The sequence below is a fragment of the Thermobia domestica genome, chromosome 10 (assembly GCF_964235325.1).
Source record: "Thermobia domestica chromosome 10, izTheDome1.hap1.1, whole genome shotgun sequence".
In the NCBI taxonomy this organism is placed as follows: domain Eukaryota; kingdom Metazoa; phylum Arthropoda; class Insecta; order Zygentoma; family Lepismatidae; genus Thermobia; species Thermobia domestica.
The window spans coordinates 35730804-35752824 of NC_137463.1; the positions used below are offsets into that span (position 1 = coordinate 35730804).

Consider the following 22021-nt stretch of genomic DNA (forward strand, 5'->3'; position numbering starts at 1 on the left):
TCGACCGCGTCAATTTTTTGTTATGGGCAAAAAACTCGAGCAATTTTTGATATGGAGGATATATGTAAAACAACTATACAAAAAAAAAAAAAAAAAAAGTTCTGTACAGCGGGACCCCAGGGTATAGATTCGATATATTTCGTTACACAACATCCAACTTGCGAAACCCCAGGACAACTGACCATGTCAATTTTTTATAGGCGAAAAATTTCAGCTATTGTGGATAGGGAGGACACACGTTTTTCGTCCATGGAACAAAATTAACAGTTAATCGTCCTAGGGTTTCGAATTTTGGATTCTGTGGGGGGAAAAAAGGAGGAAAAAAAAAACATTGAATCTATATCCTGTGGTCCGCTCCACAGAACTTCTATTTTTTGTGTGGGTGTGTTATTATTCAAATAGTATACGAGTCATTGTTAGGAGTATGCACGTCAGTATTAGAACTGTATGTGTGTTACTGGTCTAAGTCAAACGACAAGACAATATATATAATTTACTACTTAACATTGTATACTTTTCATATGTAGTACACAAATAAATTAAATAATCTATTTCAGCAGAATAAAAATGATTAAATGCATCAGATTGGCAACGAATAACCTAAGTTTTAATGCTATAAAATTGTTTTCCTTGTTTTTTTTCCCGAAAATTACGCATAAGAATTTACGCTCAAACGTCAACTCATTCAGCTCCATGCCAACTACCGATTGATACATGTCTTATCTTTGAACAATATTACAGTTAAAAAGAATTAAAAGTTTACATTTTTTCCACTATGTTTCTTCATAACTACCAATGAAATATAAGTACACTACAATACTCCAGAAACGAAACAGCAGTCTAAACAATGGGAACATTTTGGTTCTCCATCTAACAGCACTGATTATCTTTCATTTGGTAAAACCATCACCTGTGAATATTATGGAAAACTTTTGGACAAACATAGGCGGAAAGATGAAAAAAAGACCGATTTCTTTCTTTTTTCTTTTATTAAAAATAATCCTGAATCAAACAATGCTCGTCCCCATTAAGGGTGTCACTGCTTTGACCAAAATAAATGATTTAGGGTACATGATTTACTGCCACATTACTTCATTCACCAGATTCCCCTCTATCTTACTTCCACCCCTTCCCGTAGTTAAAAATAAATAAAGATAAAAACAGTTGCAGCTTCCATCAGGAAGAAGCATTTTGCATGCTTGGAGGAACCTAATTTCTGCGATGGTATAAAGATTTTCTATAACTTCGGTGGACCAAGTATATTTGTGTCAAGACGAATTACGTTGGAAAAGAAACACAATCTTTAACAGATACAATAAAGTCGTACAATACTTTTAATCCATGTGGCCGCATGTTTATCGCATGTAGTTCCGAGTTCGATTTCTGTTAAAGATATGAAATTTTCATTATGGTTTGAATACTCTGAAAGAGTTGAATAGCTACTTGAATTATGAAGTCGCCGACTGCAAATCACCTAGCTAAACGTGAACTATATGGCCGACCAGAGCTATTCATTGATAGGAAATGGCTGCAATGTCAGGTGTTCTAAACACCGCGCCTGTTCTTAGCAAGTGAAGACTTTTGGCATGGAGCTGAAGAAAACAGAATAGGCTTTTGTTTTGACGGTAGGACCTGCTAAATATATGGCAATAGGCAATACCACATGGCACATGGGAACACAAGAGTCTAGCAGTAAAGGATTATCATTACTCTGTGTGTGTATGTCTATTAACCAGGCGATCCGTGTTCAAATTCTACGCCTGGATACATTTTTTCTTTCTTGCTGTATTGAAGTCTGACAGTGCCCTTTTATGAGGCTGAAATCTCACGTGTTGTATACGAATACAGTTTTGCTTACCTGCCGTCACTATGTTCCGATGTATCAACATCGGAAATCGAATCAGGGTTCATTAGCAGCTTGATACGTGAGGAACATGCATATATATATATAAAACTTGTTTCACAGAACATCTATAACGGTATGTCTAGTTTGTAGCATAAATTAAACACGTTCATGCATTTACATGTTACGTGAGTGTGCTTTTTTTCTGATTCTGCACACTATTCTCACTTCGTTTCATTGCTCCCATTCACATGCGCCTTCTATTTGTACAAATAAACAAACGAAAACAAACAGAACAACAGTGAAACTAGTGGCGGAATGAACTTCAATTGTCTGGTTGCCAGCCACACAGGTTAACCCTACTCTACACCGAGTAATAACAATCTTTACTGTCTGATGCTTGTGTTGCCATGTGCCGTATAATGTTGCCACATCACCGTATTTTTATCAGAGCTTACCGCCGAAATTAGGCTACGTCATATTTTGTTTTCGTGTTTCCTCGAGCATCCCTCTCCCCGCTGCTGAGCACAGGCGTGAGTTTTAGAACACTCGATAAATTTTAATTTTCCTACCAGGTGACCCAAAAAGTACGTGCCGTTTTGGGAAACGTCGTTGCTTTTTCCCCCTCAAGCAATCGGAGATGACGTAATTAGTAAGTGTTGTGCTCTTGTCTGAACGCTTATTCAGTGGCACATCTGCTATCGTAGAGGACACGTTGCATTTAGTAATGAAAGTTGAGATATTCAGTGTGAACTATGGGCTATGTCAAACGCAGTAATTAGGGCTTGTTTACTCTAACGAACTGCAAGTAAGTGGTTTAAGACATTTTCGACTGGTGATGAGAGCCTTGAGGATAAACCTTGATCTGGAAGACCAAAATCACTCAATGTGGACCATCTGAACGAAGCTATTGAAGAGGATTCAAGCCAGACATGTCAAGAACTTGCTCAACGGTTTGGGGTAAGTGATGAAACCATTCGTTTACGTTTACATGAGCTTGGACGAGCGTGGAAGATGAGCAAGCGGGTCCTGCATGAGCTGACTGCCGCAAACAGACTCCAGCAGCTGAACATTTGCTCATCCTTGCTGAGTAGGAACAAAAATTGCCCAATATTGGACCTATTTTGACGTGTGATGAACAGTGGGTTATGTATGATAACAAGAAGAGTTCGTACCATTGGCTGCTTCCCAATGACCCAATGCCTCTGTATGCTAAACCCAATATTCACCAGCGCAAGGTAATGCTGTGTATATGGTGGACTACTGCTGGGATACTGCATTTTGAGTTTTTGGGAAGTGTTAAGACATCACGAAAGATGTTTACTCAGCACAACTGCAAACAGTAGTTACCAAACTCGCCCAGTAACAGCCAGCACACGTGAACAGAAAAGGGGTTCACCATGAAGACCATCAAGACAATACGAAACCTCACACAGCAAGAATGACCCTGGAAATTATCTCGGTACTTGGGTAGGACCTTTTGCCTCACCCTCCTTACTTCGCAGATGCGGCTCCATCAGATTATCATCTCTTTTTGACCATGGACAATTACATGCGCAATCAGCAGTTAAAAACTAGGGAAGAAGTTAAAAATGCAGTGGCACAGTTTTTTGAGTAGCAGGATATAAATTTCAACAAAAAAGGCATTTATGGACTTATTCGTAGATGGGAGAAGGTTGCAAAAGCGGAAGGAGGCTATCTTCCTGAATAAATATTGTATAAACTCCTTGTATGCGCTTGTTTTATATGATCAAACGGCACGAACTTTTTGGGTACATGCAAAATTTTTAACGTTTTATTTATTTAGTGAACACACCAAAGAGAAAAAAAACACCTACCTGCCAATAATCCAACAAGCAATACACACACCCATCCTGACCACGCATCATGCGCGCCTTTTATCAAGTCACATATTGAATCTTGCTTTTTCTTCACAATATACCTATGTCGCATTCGGTCCCTGGCAATATCTCTTTGCCAGTCAATGGTGTGGAAGTCGTCATATTGTCCAATTCCAGGAATGTCATCGGTTTCACACGCTACAAACACAAAAAGAAAATTTTAAAATGAGAAATAGTGGTTGAAGTTTTACGTTCAAGAACATCTATCAATTCAATAATACTAATAAGATTAATATGAGATTTAAAATATTAGACCGAGTACAAGCAATTATTCTAAACTAACTATCACAATTCTTTGAATCTTCAGTTAAAATATTGCGATGTCTCTCCAGTTACTTTAGCCCGCATTTTGTTAATTCCGAATAATATGAAGGTGTACCAAAATCTGAATAAAACTTATCTTAGTGGAATCAGAAAAAGTGTTGGTGGTGGGACAATAGCGTGGGCAAGATCAGACAGACGTGATGAACCTAATGTATTACGACTCCTCATCACGTGCTCTGGCACGCATCTCTAAAGTACATATGTCTTTCACACATTTGCCAATGAACTGGACAATGAGAATTATCGATTTTAAATGAGTATGACTGAGTGACATATATATTTCTCATGCCAGCCTGACTGAAATTAAGTAATTTCGACGGTATTTGGTCTTTCATAATCGCCAAACTTATGGAGCTCAATTACTTCTTATAATGCTACGTGAAAGCTAGTTTCCCGAAACAATCCACGATCCATTGTTACATTGGAATCATCCCTGAAACTCAGGCAATTCTTCAGAATGTCGTGCTCAGTGTTTGGCACTGCTTTGATGTCAATGTTGTCTTTTCCGGAAAATGTAATGATGCGATCCTGCTTACACAAGTCCAACTCAAAGTACCTAACTAAGTTAAGGTATCTTCATTGCTAACCAAGTTATTAAAAGAAAAAAAAAATACTGGGTATAGTACTGCGCGGACTTTACGTAAAGAGAAGCGCTACATCTGATAAACGTAATGCCCAAAATAATGGAATAACAACGATTTGTATACCATTTCATAATGCGTTACCTACCATACCACAGAAGCCCATATCCTCCCAAATCTAACTGGTTTAAGTCCGGTGATCGCGCGAGCCGGAATTTGTGTTTCCGCATCCAATTAGCTGCAGGATAAATTATGTAATACTGGATAACTGATGATGTGCTTTGCTAATTGAGTAATTGTCTCAGGATTCTCCCCGGTCTATTGATGAAACTGCCAACTGACTGACTTGCTTACAGCACTTATCTACAACAAATCTCACATTGAAACCATAGAGGACTTGAATTCATCATGCAGAGTCACTAATTGCAGCATATCTTCTGCGAAGTGCATTTCATGCACAGTGAGTGGAAAGGTGGGAATTGTGCAGACATTGATAGAGTACATGTGACGTCATTACACATGACAATAACAAATCGACGATGTGGTTGTCATTAAGATAATATATAAATTACTTTTGAATAATATATAAATCTATGAAACACCATAATATACTTTTTCCCAGTTCAGTACACAGGAATACTAACTCAAATAGTAGTAAGACTACTAGTAAGAATAAAAATTTCTTTGATTTAGACAACTCTCGCATCATAAGCTACCATAGTCCGCTGTTTGCGCTTAGAGAAGTTTTCGTCATTGGAGTTTTTTATAATTTACTAGCAATTTAATGCTATCTAGTCACGTAGCGTACATTACAAAATGCATTATTAAAGCTGAGTAAAAAGCAGTTCCGTATTTGCTTACATTAGCTTGTTTTAACAAATGTGGAAATAAACCTAACTCTTTCATCACTTTACGAGCTTCCTCATTGATTGGTATGTTTCGGTGTCATCATCATCATCATCACAGGTATTCTGCCTTTATTGGCAGGTCACTTGCTGCAGCTGAGAAGCTTCCATGCTCCACGGTCCTCCGCTAACCTTTTCGTCTTCGCGTATGATCTTTCTGTTTTAATATCATCCATTAATTGTAGTCTCTTTCGGCCCCTCCCTCTCTTTCCCGCCACCATACCCTCTAGGACGTCCCTCATGATACAATCTCTTCTTAGACAATGTCCCAACCAGTTTCTCTTCCTCTTCCTAATATCTAAAAGTGTTCTTTTCTCACCCACCATTCACCCACCATAGCTTCCGCTCGACGCAACTAATTCTTTCCATTCTTCTCCACACCCACATTTCGGTGTAAAGAATAATAATTCACGCTACTGAATTATCAAAACCAAAACTTTTTTTTTTTTTTTTTTTTGATGAGTTGGTCAACGATAATTTGAGTGATTACAAGCGTCTTTGTAATATACAGTAGGAAAGTAGTGTCACTTCCAATCGATTACCATAGCTACAACCACATATTGATTCGAAGCAAACACGTAGTATTTATATCTCCATACATCATTTAACACGATATAAAAATTACCTACGAATGATGTAGTTCAATCGACATCTACTACTTCTTTGATTCACCTCAAGATAATTTTCCCTGGGCATACCCCCCCCCCCCCCACACACACACTCTCTTAGTCGAATGATTCTAGCACATTACATAGTGCATCTCTAAACCACTAGTCAGATGCTGGAACAGTCAATTTTAAAGCGCTTCATCACTCTAGCATTCTCTCACTAATCTTACGTTAGTCATGTTAATCATGAACTCTGACACCAAGTATTGCATTTCTTCTTTATCATAAGCTGAGACAATGGTAAGGGTGACTGAAAATTGTGCTATAATTAAGTACACAGTTCTATTGAACCTAAAGTATTTTTGTTTAACTGATTAAAGTTAACAGACTATTTTTAGCACCAAAGCTGTAGAAAAACGTGACTTACTGCTCAAGGTGCAATCAGAATCATTACTTGCATTTTACCAGTTATTAAATCTGGGACCGCAAGTAGAGAAACAAAACTAGTTGCTATCCATTTGATAACTAAGAGTACTCAACACCTACTACAATTGCTACGTACAGTTACTATACTTAAAAGTGCTCATGTTTGAAAAGTACAGTGTGTCCGGTCACTGAAGTTACGATGATGATTGAACCCCTTCAATCCCTTGAGAATCCCTTCAAATTTTAACGACAATGAAATAATTATCTCTATTTGTGCTCATGCGCTGAAGTTCACTGGAAGTTCAGATTAATTTTAACATGCAGATTATACGTCTGCCATCATTGTGCAACGATTATTCAGGCAGAAATATGGACAAAATCGTTCTGAGCGCCATACATAGAATAATTATTGGAAACACGTTCAATATTGAGAAAGAATGAAAACGGCAAGAAACCAGCGACTGAAGACAAAACTGAATCGGATATTAAGTTTTTTAATTCAATTCAACTTTTCAATCATACAAATCAGTTCGACAGGCCACTGAGGGACTGTGCATAAACCATATTGCACTATACAAGTAAGGTATTTCCTTGATGAGAAATTTTCAGAGAGAGACAGAGAATGGGAGAGGATGTCCCACTACACCTTACTGATGATGATAAATTGTTTCTAAATAATGTTGTGTTCTTTGATATGATGTCACCTTTCATACTTTTGGTAGAGTGCACAGGATAACGGCAGAATATGGGAACTTGAAGTGTAATAGCTTCCGCAGCTATCAATTAATTACACCTTAGACACTTCGGTAAGAGATAGAATATCATCTTGACATTTGTCAGACAACCAAAGGAGCACATGTGGAAATATACTGACTTCTCATTGGCTCACAAGAATGCTCCGACAGTTTCAAAAATTAGCATTATTAGTTTAAGAAATGTGTACATCTGTTATTAGTAATGATGCAATCAGATACTATTATACAAATATATTCGGTAAATTCCAAATGAATGATCTGGCTTCTGTTAATCTTATTTAATAAAATTTATGTAAGTGTATTATGCTTTGCGGACCTGCACAACAAATGTTATGACCTGGTTCAAACGTCGGTCCAATCGCATATTTCCACTCTTTAAATTTACAGTATCTTTCAAAGTAACACACAATAACATTAACATAGTAAATTTTACATTAATGTTAATATCTCTCCGAATTCACGAACTAGTTACAACCGGAGCAAAGATTTAGAGCCGTCACGAAAAATCCTTGGAATTATCACGCAAATTTGCATTTACGAATGATGGTACATGGGGCGTGCAGAAAGTGAGATAGAAGACGGAGATTTTATTTTCTTAATTTTTCTTTGTAGAAATTAATCAGTTGTTTCAATTTCACATGACAACGTTGAAGTCGTCGTAGTAGCAATACTGGTGTGATGGTATTCATGAATATAGTACTCTCATACAAGACAAACTAGGAATTTTTACGTTGATAATATAATATATGAAATACTACATGAGTTCCGAAATATTCATCTAGATCAGTGGTTCTCAACCTAATTCCTATCACAACTCCCATTTTATCACATCCTCTTGCCAGCGACTCCATAATTATTTCTGGTTTGTAATAAGCTTTTGTGGGATTTTAAATATACCTATTGTGGAGATCTCACGATATCCAACTATTTCTACAATAGTAGAATCCATTTTTTGTATATGGTGGATATAGTAACTTGTCTAAAAGGGAATGGGTTAAAACCAAATTTGGTCAGTTCATTCATATTTCAAATATCGAATTCGATCCATCATTGAAAATTTTAAAACTCCCTTAATTTTGGGTCATATGATAAAAAAAAAAGTTACTTCTAATTTTGGTTTTTAAAAAACTTGGACAGTTGTTAAGAAAAAGTTATTGAGTATTTTAAATGACTTGATCATGTGCATCACGAAGATTGAACCGGATATTGCCGCACTAGTGAACTCTCACCATGCTCAGGTATCTCATTAAGCTTTCAATTTTAATTGTATTTCAATATGTAAGTTTTTTTTTTTTTGCATTTGTATTTTTTCTGATATTTCAATATGCAGTTTTCATTAGTTTCATATCGTACCTCTTTTATTTAAATTGAATTTTTAACAACTTTGTACCTATTAAAAATGTTTAGTGAACTTATTTTTTTTATTGCTGTTCTTAACAGTATGTATAAAAATAATTAAAAAAAAAGTCTATCAGAACAAAATTCAAAATAATATTTAAAAATATCTTCCTGTATTCTAATTTATTTATCTCTTCCGCTTATCTTCGCGATCCCCAGGTTGAGAAACCCTGATACTATAACACCAGAGCATCATATCATTTCTTTGTGTAGCGAGCTCGCAAACTGGTTATCAAACGTTGCATATAAGAATATATAACATACATTTAATGAAAAAATAGAGTAATAATAATAATAATAATAATAATAAAAATGAAAAGTGTAGTGAATATACAAAAATTAGAAAGTGTTTAGGAGATACATTTAAAAGGTGGTCATTCTTCCTTCTTTAAATGCAATAACGTCGGTATGATTCTAGTTCTACATGAACAAAAATATCAAAAAACAGACATTATCAGAAAGAGAATAAAAAAAGAAGAAAACGTCAAGATATTTAAAATGTATAGTTATTCTTCGTTTTAATAAATGAGAAAATATTTTAAGTATATTATATGTGAATATGAGGTATAATCAACTATGAAAATACTGTATTTACCCCTCAAGTCTTCGTAGTACAACTAAGTTTTCGAAACTATGCGGGGTTGATTTTCAAGTGTTGAGAGTACAAAGGAAAGAAAGGTTTACAAGGAAACTTCATTCATGCGTCTGTATCTTCTATAATGCTTGTGTGCCCATGCTACTTGGTTGCAGAGCTGCCCAACTCGGAACTGATAGCATGACTTCTAATTCGAGAAACAGTTCCAGAACTAGATTCTCATATGGTTCAGTTGATATCTGTTTAATTTTAATTCTGAGTTCTTAATTTAGTTTAAAAAGTAAAAATGAAAATACCACAAGAGAGTAGGCGGTAACAATATACCAACAATCAAAGATTTAAATGGAAGATTTGGATTAACTATAGCATATTGAGAGTCACTAAGTTGTGGTAAAAACAATTCAGTTATAACCAGGATCTGGATTTTTTTTTTTTTTTTTTAAATCCATATGCCCATATGCAAATACATATTTTGAGGTTAGTGTATATTGTAGGGGCATTTGCACATTTCTGAATATTTTGGAAGGGTAGTTTCGTGTGTATCGGACATCTCTTAAAAAAGTATTTTTATTTCTCCCTGAGTGCACACACTTATTTCTAGCATATTTTTCAACCAAAGGAACTCCCTCAGAGTCAGAAGAGTAAGTAACGAGAATACATATTGAAAATAATGCAGTCTTTCAAGATATTTCATTTACTCGACAACTGTTAAAACAATTAAGCGTCTGGAAATTCAACGAGTTCATCGAACTCGTTAAGAAAATAACTTCCCTTCTTTAAGTTCGTCCTACGCGAAACTTGAAAGAAGTTAGAGAAATTGGACAGGTGTTAAGCTCAATTCAGAAAAGATAAGAGTCAATCAAGCTGTACAAGTGTAGGATTAGTAAATCCTTGCCAGGCGAGTGTTTCGAACTTTCTATGCCATTGTACAATCCGCGGCAAAAAACCTGCAACATGAGAATGTAAGTTTATTCTGATACTACACCTAACAGCACAGGGAATCAACATAACGTCTAAGTGGCACGAATCACGCCAGGATAAACCTCGGCGTCCTCCCGTGAACTCTTATTTTGGAGCAAAAGACTTCGTCATTTCAGAATAAACTTACATGATTATGTTGCAGGTTTTTTTGCCGCTGATTGTACAAATAGTGTCCAATCACGTCAGCTGAAGCTGAAAAATCATCTTTGGCCTGTGAACTTATTTTAAGAGGCAATAGATTAAGTTTGACACCAGACAACCTTGAAGAATCCTAGTGCACTGGGGAAATTAATTCTACAGATGATAGACATTATAAACAAGTGAATCTCAAATAATAAGCCATGTCTTAAGTGCATATTATTTTTTTTATATATATAATGTAATATTTCCAGTTTTTAGTACATATAAATCCGGGTCCTCATTATAACGAACACTAATTTAAAAAGAAGAACCATTAACTCTTTGAAGCACGGTGGTTCATGTTCTTATACATTAACACTAGATGTAACAATAATGATACGGACATAATCTAAGTTGTCTATGTTAACATCTAAGTTGAACTGAGAACAGCTGTACTAATTAATGTATTCTGGCGTCGGATATGCTCCATTTGTATTGCACACTACCAGCATCAATCAGACAAGAACAATATCGTTAACTGTACCCGTAGAAAAGTTGGAAGATAAAGGCAGAAATATTTGAAAGATTTCTCCAGAAAGAAGAAACAGAGAACGCAGAAGTTATGGACACAATTTAAAATAACTAACATCGTATTCGCGCACTTTTTCAATCTATTTTGGCCACTGAAAAATCAATATACGTAAAATCAGTGTAATAGAAGTCTTGATTTGGGTTTAATTCTAGTACACGGCATTAAGAATACAGTACTTTTGTCAGTATATTATTATTCTTATTTTGTAACATAGGACTAACCTTTAATTATCGATATTTAAATTTATGACTGACACGTAATAAAACAATAGGAACTAACATCACTAGGATTACTGGAACCTAAAATGGTAATGAGTTTAAACGTGCGCACTACAATTGCTGAAAAGCAATTCAGGTATTTACTGTCATCATTATCTCTTAGGAATTTACAAGAGCAAGCTATAGTGTTGAAGTATGACATCTAGGATTTCTTTGCGAACCAGTTAGTGAAGTTACTGGTAAATGAACAATACAGTAGAATGTGACAACTGGTCTTGGCAAAACGACTATCAATTCCATAAACAGCGGTAGAATTAGAAGTTTCTTTTTCTTCTTTCTTCAATGTGAGTAAAATAGACGCAACAAAAATACAGCTCAAAACAATCCTTTAGAAATTAGAGTGCGCAAAATATGTTAACATATACGGTAAAAAAAGACAGAGCAAATATGTTAGAAGTCAAAATTTCGGAGATCACAAATTAAAAGAACAGCATAGTCCAATCCAGAAATCCAAGAAATTGTTAAAGAAAGGAACGAGTGAAAAAAAATCACCTATCAATAAAAACAAAAATAATTATTATGACAGATATAAAGAAATGAGAAAAAATTGGTGATATAATACAGATGCATTATAATAACTGCTTATATTTAAAATGAATATATCGAGTAATAAAGAAGAAAAGGTATTGGCTAATGAAGAAGAAAAGCTATTGGTAAATAATAAGTTGAACATTTATTTTCAAAGAAATATTGAAGGAAGATCTAACAGACGCAGACAATAAAAGATTTGGAAATAAAAGGAAATGGTTATGGAAATATGCATATAGAGCAGAAAGAAAACAAGAATGTTAGGAATGATCGAAAAAAATAATGGATCAAAAGATTGCGATCTTGGCCAATAATTAGTTTTTAGATTAGAAGCCACAAAATTTTTGAGTGGCCCCTAAATCGAGTTTTCGTAGTTTTTACGGAATAAGGATATCATACACGATATCCTTAAATGATAGTTTGGGTTTGGTTATACTATACCGATATATACTTCTCCAGATATAAGGCATACAAGAGAATTTTTGACTGGAATATATTGGATATTTTGATCCAAAAAAGGAAAGAAAATGAGTACAATACTCAAAACTGGCAAGAGTAATAAAGAAACTTAAGTTAAAAGAACTTCTGACAGTGGAATTGCTCTAGAAATGATTAAATTCTTAACAGCATTTGTAAAAAAAAAGTTTTTAAATCTACTTCATTTGATTTGGATGGGAGAAAGAAAAATAAAAACGGGACATCGGGACGAACGGCAGAACAGATGAACTAACATCTAAGAATAAAATTTTCGGCTTGTAAGGCAAACGAAACGTATAAATCTGCCGACTTTTTTGTCTTATATTGTCTTAATGCTGCTCGAAAGTAAAAAAATATGTTCAAACTATTCGTTTAAACCAGAAAAAAAAATGATAATTTACAATTTGAAACATGCGATTTATTAATTAAGCTACTTGTTCCTGTGGGTAAATATACATACGAGACTCAGAAAGAAATATATCAAGCAGAATTAATGAACACAGTCATCCATTTTTTTTTTTTTTTTTTTTTTTAATCCAAATTAAGAACCTAAGATTAAGTTTGGCCAAGGGTCAACTGGAACAGGGAAAATTCTCAATTCTGGAGGTGTTTCTCGAATTAGAAGTTGTGCTATCAGTCCTGAATTTGTCAACTTCGAAGCTATAACATTTGTTTTTGTTAAAAAGGGACGGACCTTTGCAGGTTTTCCTTTAAATTTTATTATCAAACCTTCCAACATTTTTGTTCCTTCAAAACACCTAAAGATGAACCACTTAGGTGATTATATAACCAAGACACGAAAGTTAAGTGTAATAGTATTTCTATAATTGAAATAACACTATAGCTGTTTACGCATGCTTACAAACACTGTTACCAAGTGCAAGTAAAAAACGAAAAGAAAACAAGCATCACAATGTTATAATTACATGCATAGATGCGAAATGGACAACATCTTTAATGTGTTAGAAACACATGCAGTTAAATTTGAGGCACTCCATCCAATAAATATTCACGAAAAGTAGTATAATAACAGTCTTCCTTGTGTGTACCACTTACCCTGAACTCCCATGATTGTGACCCCACCTTAAAAACGAGAGAATGCCTACAGTAAAATGTTAACACTGTAGATATGCTCTACAGTAAAATGAACTTTGCAATTTATTCTACTAAAAGTCAAAATACACCAAATAAGAAGCCAAAGCTATACAATATTTTATTTTCTGCATTCCAGAATAATATGTGACTACTATATACTTAGTAACTCCTGTTGGTTGTTTAAAGAAAAATCATTGATTGTACACATTTCTACAAAATTACAACCAACAGAGAAAGTAAGTTTGAATATGAAGTTTAGAAAATTGCTATGGTTTACTATAAATTATAAGAAACACACCTGAAATACAAGGGTCACTTAGAAAGTTTTGCAAATGGCCTTTAAGAATTTACATAATAAACTGTACTGAAATATTTACCTTTACAATCCTTCAAAATCATTTCCATCACACTCCACGTATGTTTGGACGCGCTGCAAACATTTATGAAAAGCACAACGGTACTCTATCTAAGGTACTATCAGCAGAGCAGACGTTTTGCGCAATCCAAAGGATCTCCAGCAATGACGGAATTCACCGAAGAAACAACTGAGTCACATGGTGCAAAGTCGAGACAATACGATGGATGTTTAAGAACCTGAATTTTTTCATCATTTAATTTCTATACAATTAATAATTTCATTCTTGGTACGACCATCTGGAGTGCAATCGACTACCAGCTATCTTTCGTAGTTAAAGAAAATTCTGAAAAGTTGCTTTTGCAAACTGAACTTGTCGAAGAAAAACAAATCATTTTAGTCAACCAAGTGTTGGTTTGGTTGTTTGGGGTGATATAATGATAACACTAATTGCCGACCTCTGTACATGTCTGTCAGTCGTTTTGGAGTAAATATAAAAAGCATTTGTTGCACAATATTTTCTTCTTATCTTCTGTTCATGGATGAAAGAATAAGGAGCTCATTTTACACAGACCCTTCTCATATTCGTACCAATATGTTAATTAAGTAACTAACTCTATGCTCTATGGAATCAGGAGGTTCAATGCCGCGTTCACAAAAGTTCTCCACTGATTTCTGTCCTTAGCCAACCGGATCCAGCTTCTACTATGTATTCCTATTTCTGCGAAATACTTCTTAATATTCTCCTCCCATCTGTGCCTAGGTCTTCTTAATGGTCGTTTTCCGATTGAATTTCCAGTTAAAACTTTGAAAGCGCTCCTACTTTCTTCCATTCTGGCTACATGACCTGCCCACCTGAGCCTCTTGGACTTGATGACCCAACATTAATACTAACTTCAATATTTAACATCTTCACAGCGATATAGCGATTTTCTTTCATTCACTGTTTCATCCTGTGAATTGCTCTCTCGTTTACAGTTCCTTAAAGTCGGCCAGTGGAAGACTATCTTTTCAACTTGCTCAAAAAATTGAATCCATATTGTAATGGGAATAATTGAATACACTTGATTCACATAAAGTCCTTCTTTATAATAAGCAGGATTTTCTTAGCTCTTTCATGCAGTTTGTGATGGAGTACGTAAAGGTAAAATAGGAATAATAGGAATAATAATAATAATAATAATAATAATAATAATAATAATAATAATAATAATAATAATAATAATAATAATAATAATAATAATAATAACATTTTTCTTAAAGAAACCCAGTTTAATTACCAGCTACTGTAACTAGACTGAGCTCTCACGCTTGCCGCATTCAGACTGCAGATTTGAATTTGCACTGATAGAATGTTTCCATAGGCTGAAATTTGCTGAATCCAACTGTGTTAGTTAAAATCCCATTCTCATCATTGTTCAGCAGTGTGGCCGCACTTGCAAAACTATCTGAATAGCCCTCGTAAAACCAGTGCATTAACAAAGAAAATTTAGTAATGTTAAAATTTTTAATTGAATGAAATACAGTTCAATAAAAAAATATTACCAGATGGCAATATGTATCATTGTAATACATACTGCCTAATTTTCTATCTTAGTGGCATGCATTTGGGCCCACCTGGCACTTAATCAGAACCAAAATATAACAACAACAATTCGAGATACAGCTTCTACAACTATTTTACACTGGAAAGAATAACGAAACAAGAGGAAGAAGCCGGTCAAAGCACTAACTCAGTATTATCTTGGTAAAATTGAAGAAAATCTTAACTCAGAACTGTTACTGATCTTCGAAGACAGAATCTCCCGATAATGAAGCAAATATGGTAAACGTTCATTTACACCAGTCGTTAAAACAAGATGTAATTTAGCACAAATGTATCGTAAGAATTGTCCAAGTTTCTTCAGCAATGGTTACCATGAAGCTAACAAGTCTCATTACTTAATATGAATTTAATCCGTGTACGTGAAATGCTTATAGACGCAAAATGCTTCATGATTCTGGTAGTAGTTTGGCGTACAGTGCACTCAGCCTGTCACTTGGCGGAAGAATTATGAATTACTTGATTTGTGAATTCCTTCCGTTACTTGGTACACATCAATCCTGTAATCCGATTTCAGCTAGACATATTTTTGTACGTCCTCATCAATGATCTGCATCGCATCGTGACTAGGATCTTGTAATTCACGCAAATCTTGAGGGTGGTTGATAAACAATGCCTTTGACATCTTCCTAGAGGAAAATATTACAAGGGGAGGACCAATAACCTTGGGAAGACAGCGTAGATATTGATCACTTTTACCTGCAAGTCCAATCCATCGAGTGCCTAAAGCAATTTTACATTGTGTTCGTGGTGGCATATGACTTCAATCAGCTGATATATACAGTTGATACTGCCATATTCCAGTAGTGACAGAAGCCACATAGTGATACTATTTCGCCAGTTACAGTACTGTTAGGAAACAAATATGGTCGTACATTACATTTTTGAAGAGATAATGATACAAATCACTGAAGCACTCTCAACATCTTGATGCGGCTTATCAGTCTTCCAAATGCAAATGTTTTGTCTGTAAACTTAACCAGAATATATAGATAGCCTCATCATTGAACCACAACTTCTGGGGAAAACATCGTGAGTTATCAATTCCCTAACAAGAGAGGCGAGTATATGGTCTTCTTGTGTTAAATATTGCAGCAACTACTCTAGAAAATACGCATTTATTTTAACATGCTTACACACTATGCGCCACATTGTTTGGAAACTGCTACATCCTGCTCCCTTTTATTGTAGACTTCTGAGGATTATGCTAAAGTATTACGTAATTCGCTCCACAGCTTGTTTACTCAAATTGATCATGCCACCTTCTAAGAGACTTATTTGTTGCGTTTTCTTTCTTCATTAAATCTTGCAGTACGAAATTGACGTTGCACACTAAATACGGATCACCTCAAATGAAATCGTTTTACGTCCCACGATTATGCCATGTAGGCTAAAGGAGACAGTGGTGATCAGAATGAATGAAACGGTGGAATGAAAAAAGTAAGAGGAACGAGAGAGCCCGGGAAAACTCACGCACACGGTCTGCCACTTGGCGCGAACTGGAGTTGAACCATGAACCCACCGCACCACAGATGAACGCTCTAACACAGCCACCAAGGCCATCATGGACGCCTGAAGTGAAACTGTAACTAGATTTCTGGTTTTGATAGCAGTTTGGCATACAGTAAAATAGCACTCTGCCTGCAATTATGAGCTTTTAATACCTTCTTCTCGACAGTCGCAGATATTTTACAACGTCAACCTACCACTTGGCTGCAGAATTATAAACTATCTGGCCCGTATATATATATTAAAAAAAAAAAAAAAAAAAAAAAATATTACACAGAATATTCGATAGTTCGTAATGTTGTATTCTTCATGCACCGTTTCACTGTTGCTCAAATCATTTGAAATGCCATGAAGAAATGCATGCCATTTGAAATCATATATATAAAGAAAGACCATGTAAAAAGAAATTATCAGACAGCCAGATAATTTAAAATATAAAATGACATAATATATCAGGTTGTGTAAAAAGCATCCAACCTTTGGAGGTAAAAATTGGAGAATACTTTTATCATTTGAAAATAAACACATTTTGTTCGATGATGCAATTTTTCCGGTAACACCATAATCTCGTCGCTATAAAACTTCTATGGTTTCTGGTTACGGAATTCTGACACGCGGTTTCCACAGGCATCTTCTAAAACTAACATAACACCATTCAGAGGGTTATTCAGAGACAGAAGCAAACCACTGTCTGAAGATGGTGGATGCATTAAAATCTCCAAGCCATGTTCTCTCAATTTCTGATGAGTCGTTAAAGATGTATGCGGTCTGCCGTAGTTAGCGTAGTATACAACGCTCTTTCTGCTGACCAGTTCCGGTCGTTTATTTTGAATTGCTAGGTGCACTCGTGCAAAGTGTCGACAGTACAGGTCCGAGTCTATTCTTCTGCCTAATGGCAGTATATTATGATACACGATGCCCTTCCAATCCCACCACATACACAGCATAATACTCCTGGGCATTTTCTACAAACTGTGGGTCTGCTTCTCACTTCGAACACGATCTTTCTTGCACTTTGTTGTCGTAGTTTCCATTTCCCATCACTCGGGACCAACCACTTCAGAAATGGCTGAATTCTACGTTTTAGCAGAGATTCGATAGTGCAGATGTTTTCAGTCAGATCATGTGGCATCCAAACACCGAACTTTTTGTAATCAGCGTTTTCCAAATGGTTTAACACTATTTGATGATTTATCCTTACTTTACAATTATCAAGGTGGACCGTTAACTTCCAGAAAATTTGAGAATAGAGTCCCTTAGAAGAGCGCGAAAGGCCTAATATATTCTTCATCGTAAACTAAAATTCAGTTTAATTACATTAAAAAAGATACTTCTCAAGTCCATACTACTTTACCACTAAGTTCTACAGCACTTCTAAAATGAAATGAGATGAAATCTTTAAGTTTTACGTCCCACGGTTATACCGGCTAGGCTAAAGAAGACGGTGATGATTAGAAATGAATGCAATGATGGAATAAAGAAATTGGGAGGAAACATAACCCCGAGAAAACCCACGAATACTGTGTTTGTCCACCACAAAACCCACTTGGCACGAGCTAGGATCGAACCAGGAACCCCCACGCACCAAAGGTGAACGCTCTATCAACCACCGTGTCCCCTTGTACGGTTCTAATTGAGACTTAAAGAATGATTAACATCAGATTTAAATTGAACTCAATAATGTTCTTCTCTCTTCCTCTTCTACTGCTATTTATGGGACCATGGCGTGGGAACTGTCAATACAATGCTGTGTTCAATTTGTCAGGAGTCAACTACCCTTAATACCTACAATTGTCTGTCGTAAGATCATTTACATAGTTCTAGAAAGACAATGAACCTTTGAAGACAAATTCTGGGATACATTACAAAATCTGTCAACCTCACAGTTAGTGCAACTAAATGCCGCCCAAGACAAAACGCAATGGAATTCTGCGTGAATTGGTTAGTTAATTAGATTGTTTGTTTATTGACGTTTGGCGTCCCTTTTCAGCAATGAGGCTATATGCGACGTGGACCTTAAAATAGAATCCGAACCACCGTAATGCTTTCAAATTTTAATGCTTTTTCACCGGGAATCAAACTCAGGACTACGTGCACCCAAGGCGGACGTGCTTGCCACTAGACAAATGAAAAAAGCCATTAGTTATTTAGAAATGAAATCTTTCAGTTTTACGTCCCACGCTTATGCTGGCCAGGCTAGAGACGGTGGTGATAAGAAATGGATGAAATGGGGAATGAAGAAAGTGGGAGAAAACGGGAGAATCCCGAGAAAACCCACGCACACGATGTTTGTTCCCCATAAAGTCCACTTGGAGCGAGCTGGGATCGAACCAAGAATTCCACGCACCAGAGGTGACGCTCTACCACTGAGCCACCGCGGCCCTTTTTGTTGCACAGTATTACACTTTTTGAATCTGTATTGTTTTAAATGCAGTGTATTGTGTTACTTGAAAATAAAATACTCCGGCAGTTAGACAGTGATTACCAAAAGAAAATTCGTCTATAAATGACAGGCAAGCTCAAAGCACGAAGTTTGATTTTCGTGCGCAGCAATCGGTTTTAGATAAGCAGAACTGGTACTGCGTTGAAAGAGCGAATTTTCATATGTATGTTTTGTTTAAGTATTTAAGATCGTTTTAAGTACTTTTAACAAGTGAGTGAGTTACGGATCAACTACTGAAAAGTTTACCCAATTGGGGATCATGCGGAAAGTAATTTCAAATTCTGAATGACTATTGACTTTTTTCTTTTCTTTTTCAGGAATAATAATTATTATTTCATTAAGCACCTCTATCAGGTATTCTGACTATACAAGGGCACAGTGAGAATAAGTTTACATTTCACTGTCTTTGAATTAAATTTTATTATATAAAATAGCTGTTTTCGTGAAAATATTTAAGAGATGTGTTCAAAAATTACTGTCCCTGATATAGAAGGAAATTTATTTTTCCACAATGTCACCACCCATTACACAAATGTATTTCGTCTACCTATGTTCGAGAGCTATTACATCTTGTGATAAAAATGGCGGCTGGTCAGTAAGCTATTGTTTCCAGCATGTGTAACAGCCACATCATTTTCAAACTTCTTCCGCGAATATGTTTTAGCTTGGAGAACATGTGGAAGTTGCTGGGAGCGATACTGGGAGATAGAGAGGATGTACGAGTAGATGAAACCATTCAGCCTTAATATTACTACCACTACGTGGTGACTTCTATGGGCAGGGGCATTATCCTGATGCAAGAGGATTTATCTGCGTTTAACACGCCTCTCATTTTTTCCTTGATAGCTGCCTGTGAGCATAATAGTGTCCCGTGACAGTGTGTCCATATTCAAGAAAATCCATGAGAACAAGCTGCTATCCCAAAAGACAGTGGCCACAACTTTACCAGCGGATGGTTGGGCTTTGAATTCGCGGGAAGGGAGAATATCCTTGGTGTCTCGCTACTATATGCTTTGCTGTTTCTCTTTCAGCTTCAAATTTGTGTACCCTTGTCTCTCAACGGTTAAGCACTTGACAATAAATTTTTCATGATTCCGTTTGATCAGGGCTTAATTGGTCTTTGATGTACGCACTCTTTCGTGCTTTCGATCCAAGTTAACATCTAATCACTCAAATTAGATCTAATTCACTCAAATTTTTCAATCTTCAGTTTTCACGCAAAATTCATTCTACTGAATCGGCGGATTATAACTGTAGTCTCATTTATTTTGCGCACTGTTATCCATTACTAGATCATGCAGAACACTAATGTTTTCTTGCGTACATATTGTTGTTGAAGGACCAGTATCACAGACTTAACTGCTACAACGGAATTTATGTGACCATTTTTTCTAAATCATTGGTAAGAGGGGCACTATCACCCAACACACTAATCATATCAGCGCGCATCTCCGTTGGTGTTAGGCATTTTATCTGGAAGTAATTGATTATTGCATACACTTCAGTTTTCTCCATTTTCACGATCAGGACACATACCTGGTACCTACAAAACAAAGAGAACACGACCAGTGTCTTGCCCTGTACTTTGACACACAGCTTTAAAGTACAATATATTACAAGAACAATATTTTTGCTCAACTCCTATATCATAGACAATAACTGTTGTACATCCCTCGTATAATAAGAGTTAAAGTTTTCCATTTATGTTTACATGCTGACGCTTTAAGTCAACTTATAGTCTTCTCTTCAGATTTGAACGCTAAAGATGAAAGCTATAAGTCGCTTTAGAATTTCATTTTGACTCTCTTGAAAACTGCAGCGTGATAATGTCTTAATTCGACTGTTCCGAAAGTTTTTCACGGTATAATAGACTTAATTTTCCTATATTTGACAGATTATAAAATGTCAGATACAGATACAGATACACAAACCCACAATAATACGCCACGGTTTCCACCACGTATGATTCCAAGGAAGATCGCCATGTTGCACAGCGACGCAAAAATTGAACTGCCGAATTCTTACGGATACTACAACTTACAAATCATTAGTGCAAACACAATGTCCAAATTATGTTCATACAATTTTCTTTTTAAATAAACAAATAAATCGGCGCAACATTATAGTTGAAAAAAAAGAAGTATTTTTATATTTTTGTTTTCACCAACGACGCTATATAAGATGTGAAGCTCCCTCCAATTTAACGTGTTATCTCAACTACTGTAAATGAACTCTCATCAAGAATTGAGCTCCGGTTTCGTGCATCAAAGATGTGGGTCCAATCAGCGTTAGGAGAAAAAAAAAAAAAATCTTTCATTTACCGTTCCATAGCTATTCTCTTAAGATTAAATGAGACGGGTGATCAATGAAAATAAATGATTATGATAGAAATGCTGGAAAGAGGATATGAGAGGAAACAGGAGAGTCACAACAAAACCCACGCACACGATGATGCTTACTACAAACATATATGACCTAGAATCGAAGCAAGAAACCAGTTGCACACAACAGGTGAACGCTCTACCATTGAACTACCGTGGTCCCTGACGGCGATGAGAGTGCATATTCAAAGTTAACCTTATTTTTACCAACTTTAAGTCTTCACATTATTTACAGACTGGGGTGCAAATGCACCCTACACATAAAGCGCTGTTTTTAATAAAATATTTAATTATTATAATACATAAATGTTGAAATGGAACTT

The 22021-nt window shown here is 35.8% G+C and overlaps 1 protein-coding gene across 5 annotated transcripts in view; it reads right to left on the reverse strand.

Annotated features, from left to right (window-relative positions):
* The window catches only part of ClC-c (chloride channel protein 3), a 151245-nt gene that overhangs the window by 47981 nt on the left and 81243 nt on the right, over positions 1-22021 (reverse strand). For 4 of the 5 annotated variants that reach the window (XM_081728021.1, XM_081728022.1, XM_081728020.1 and 1 more), the window contains one exon: positions 3682-3882. In XM_081728021.1, coding sequence (XP_081584147.1) covers positions 3682-3882 — 201 coding nt within the window. Of the gene's footprint in view, positions 1-3681; positions 3883-13368; positions 13391-22021 lie in introns of those variants that run through there. The other variant, XM_081728025.1, reaches the window with a different exon arrangement.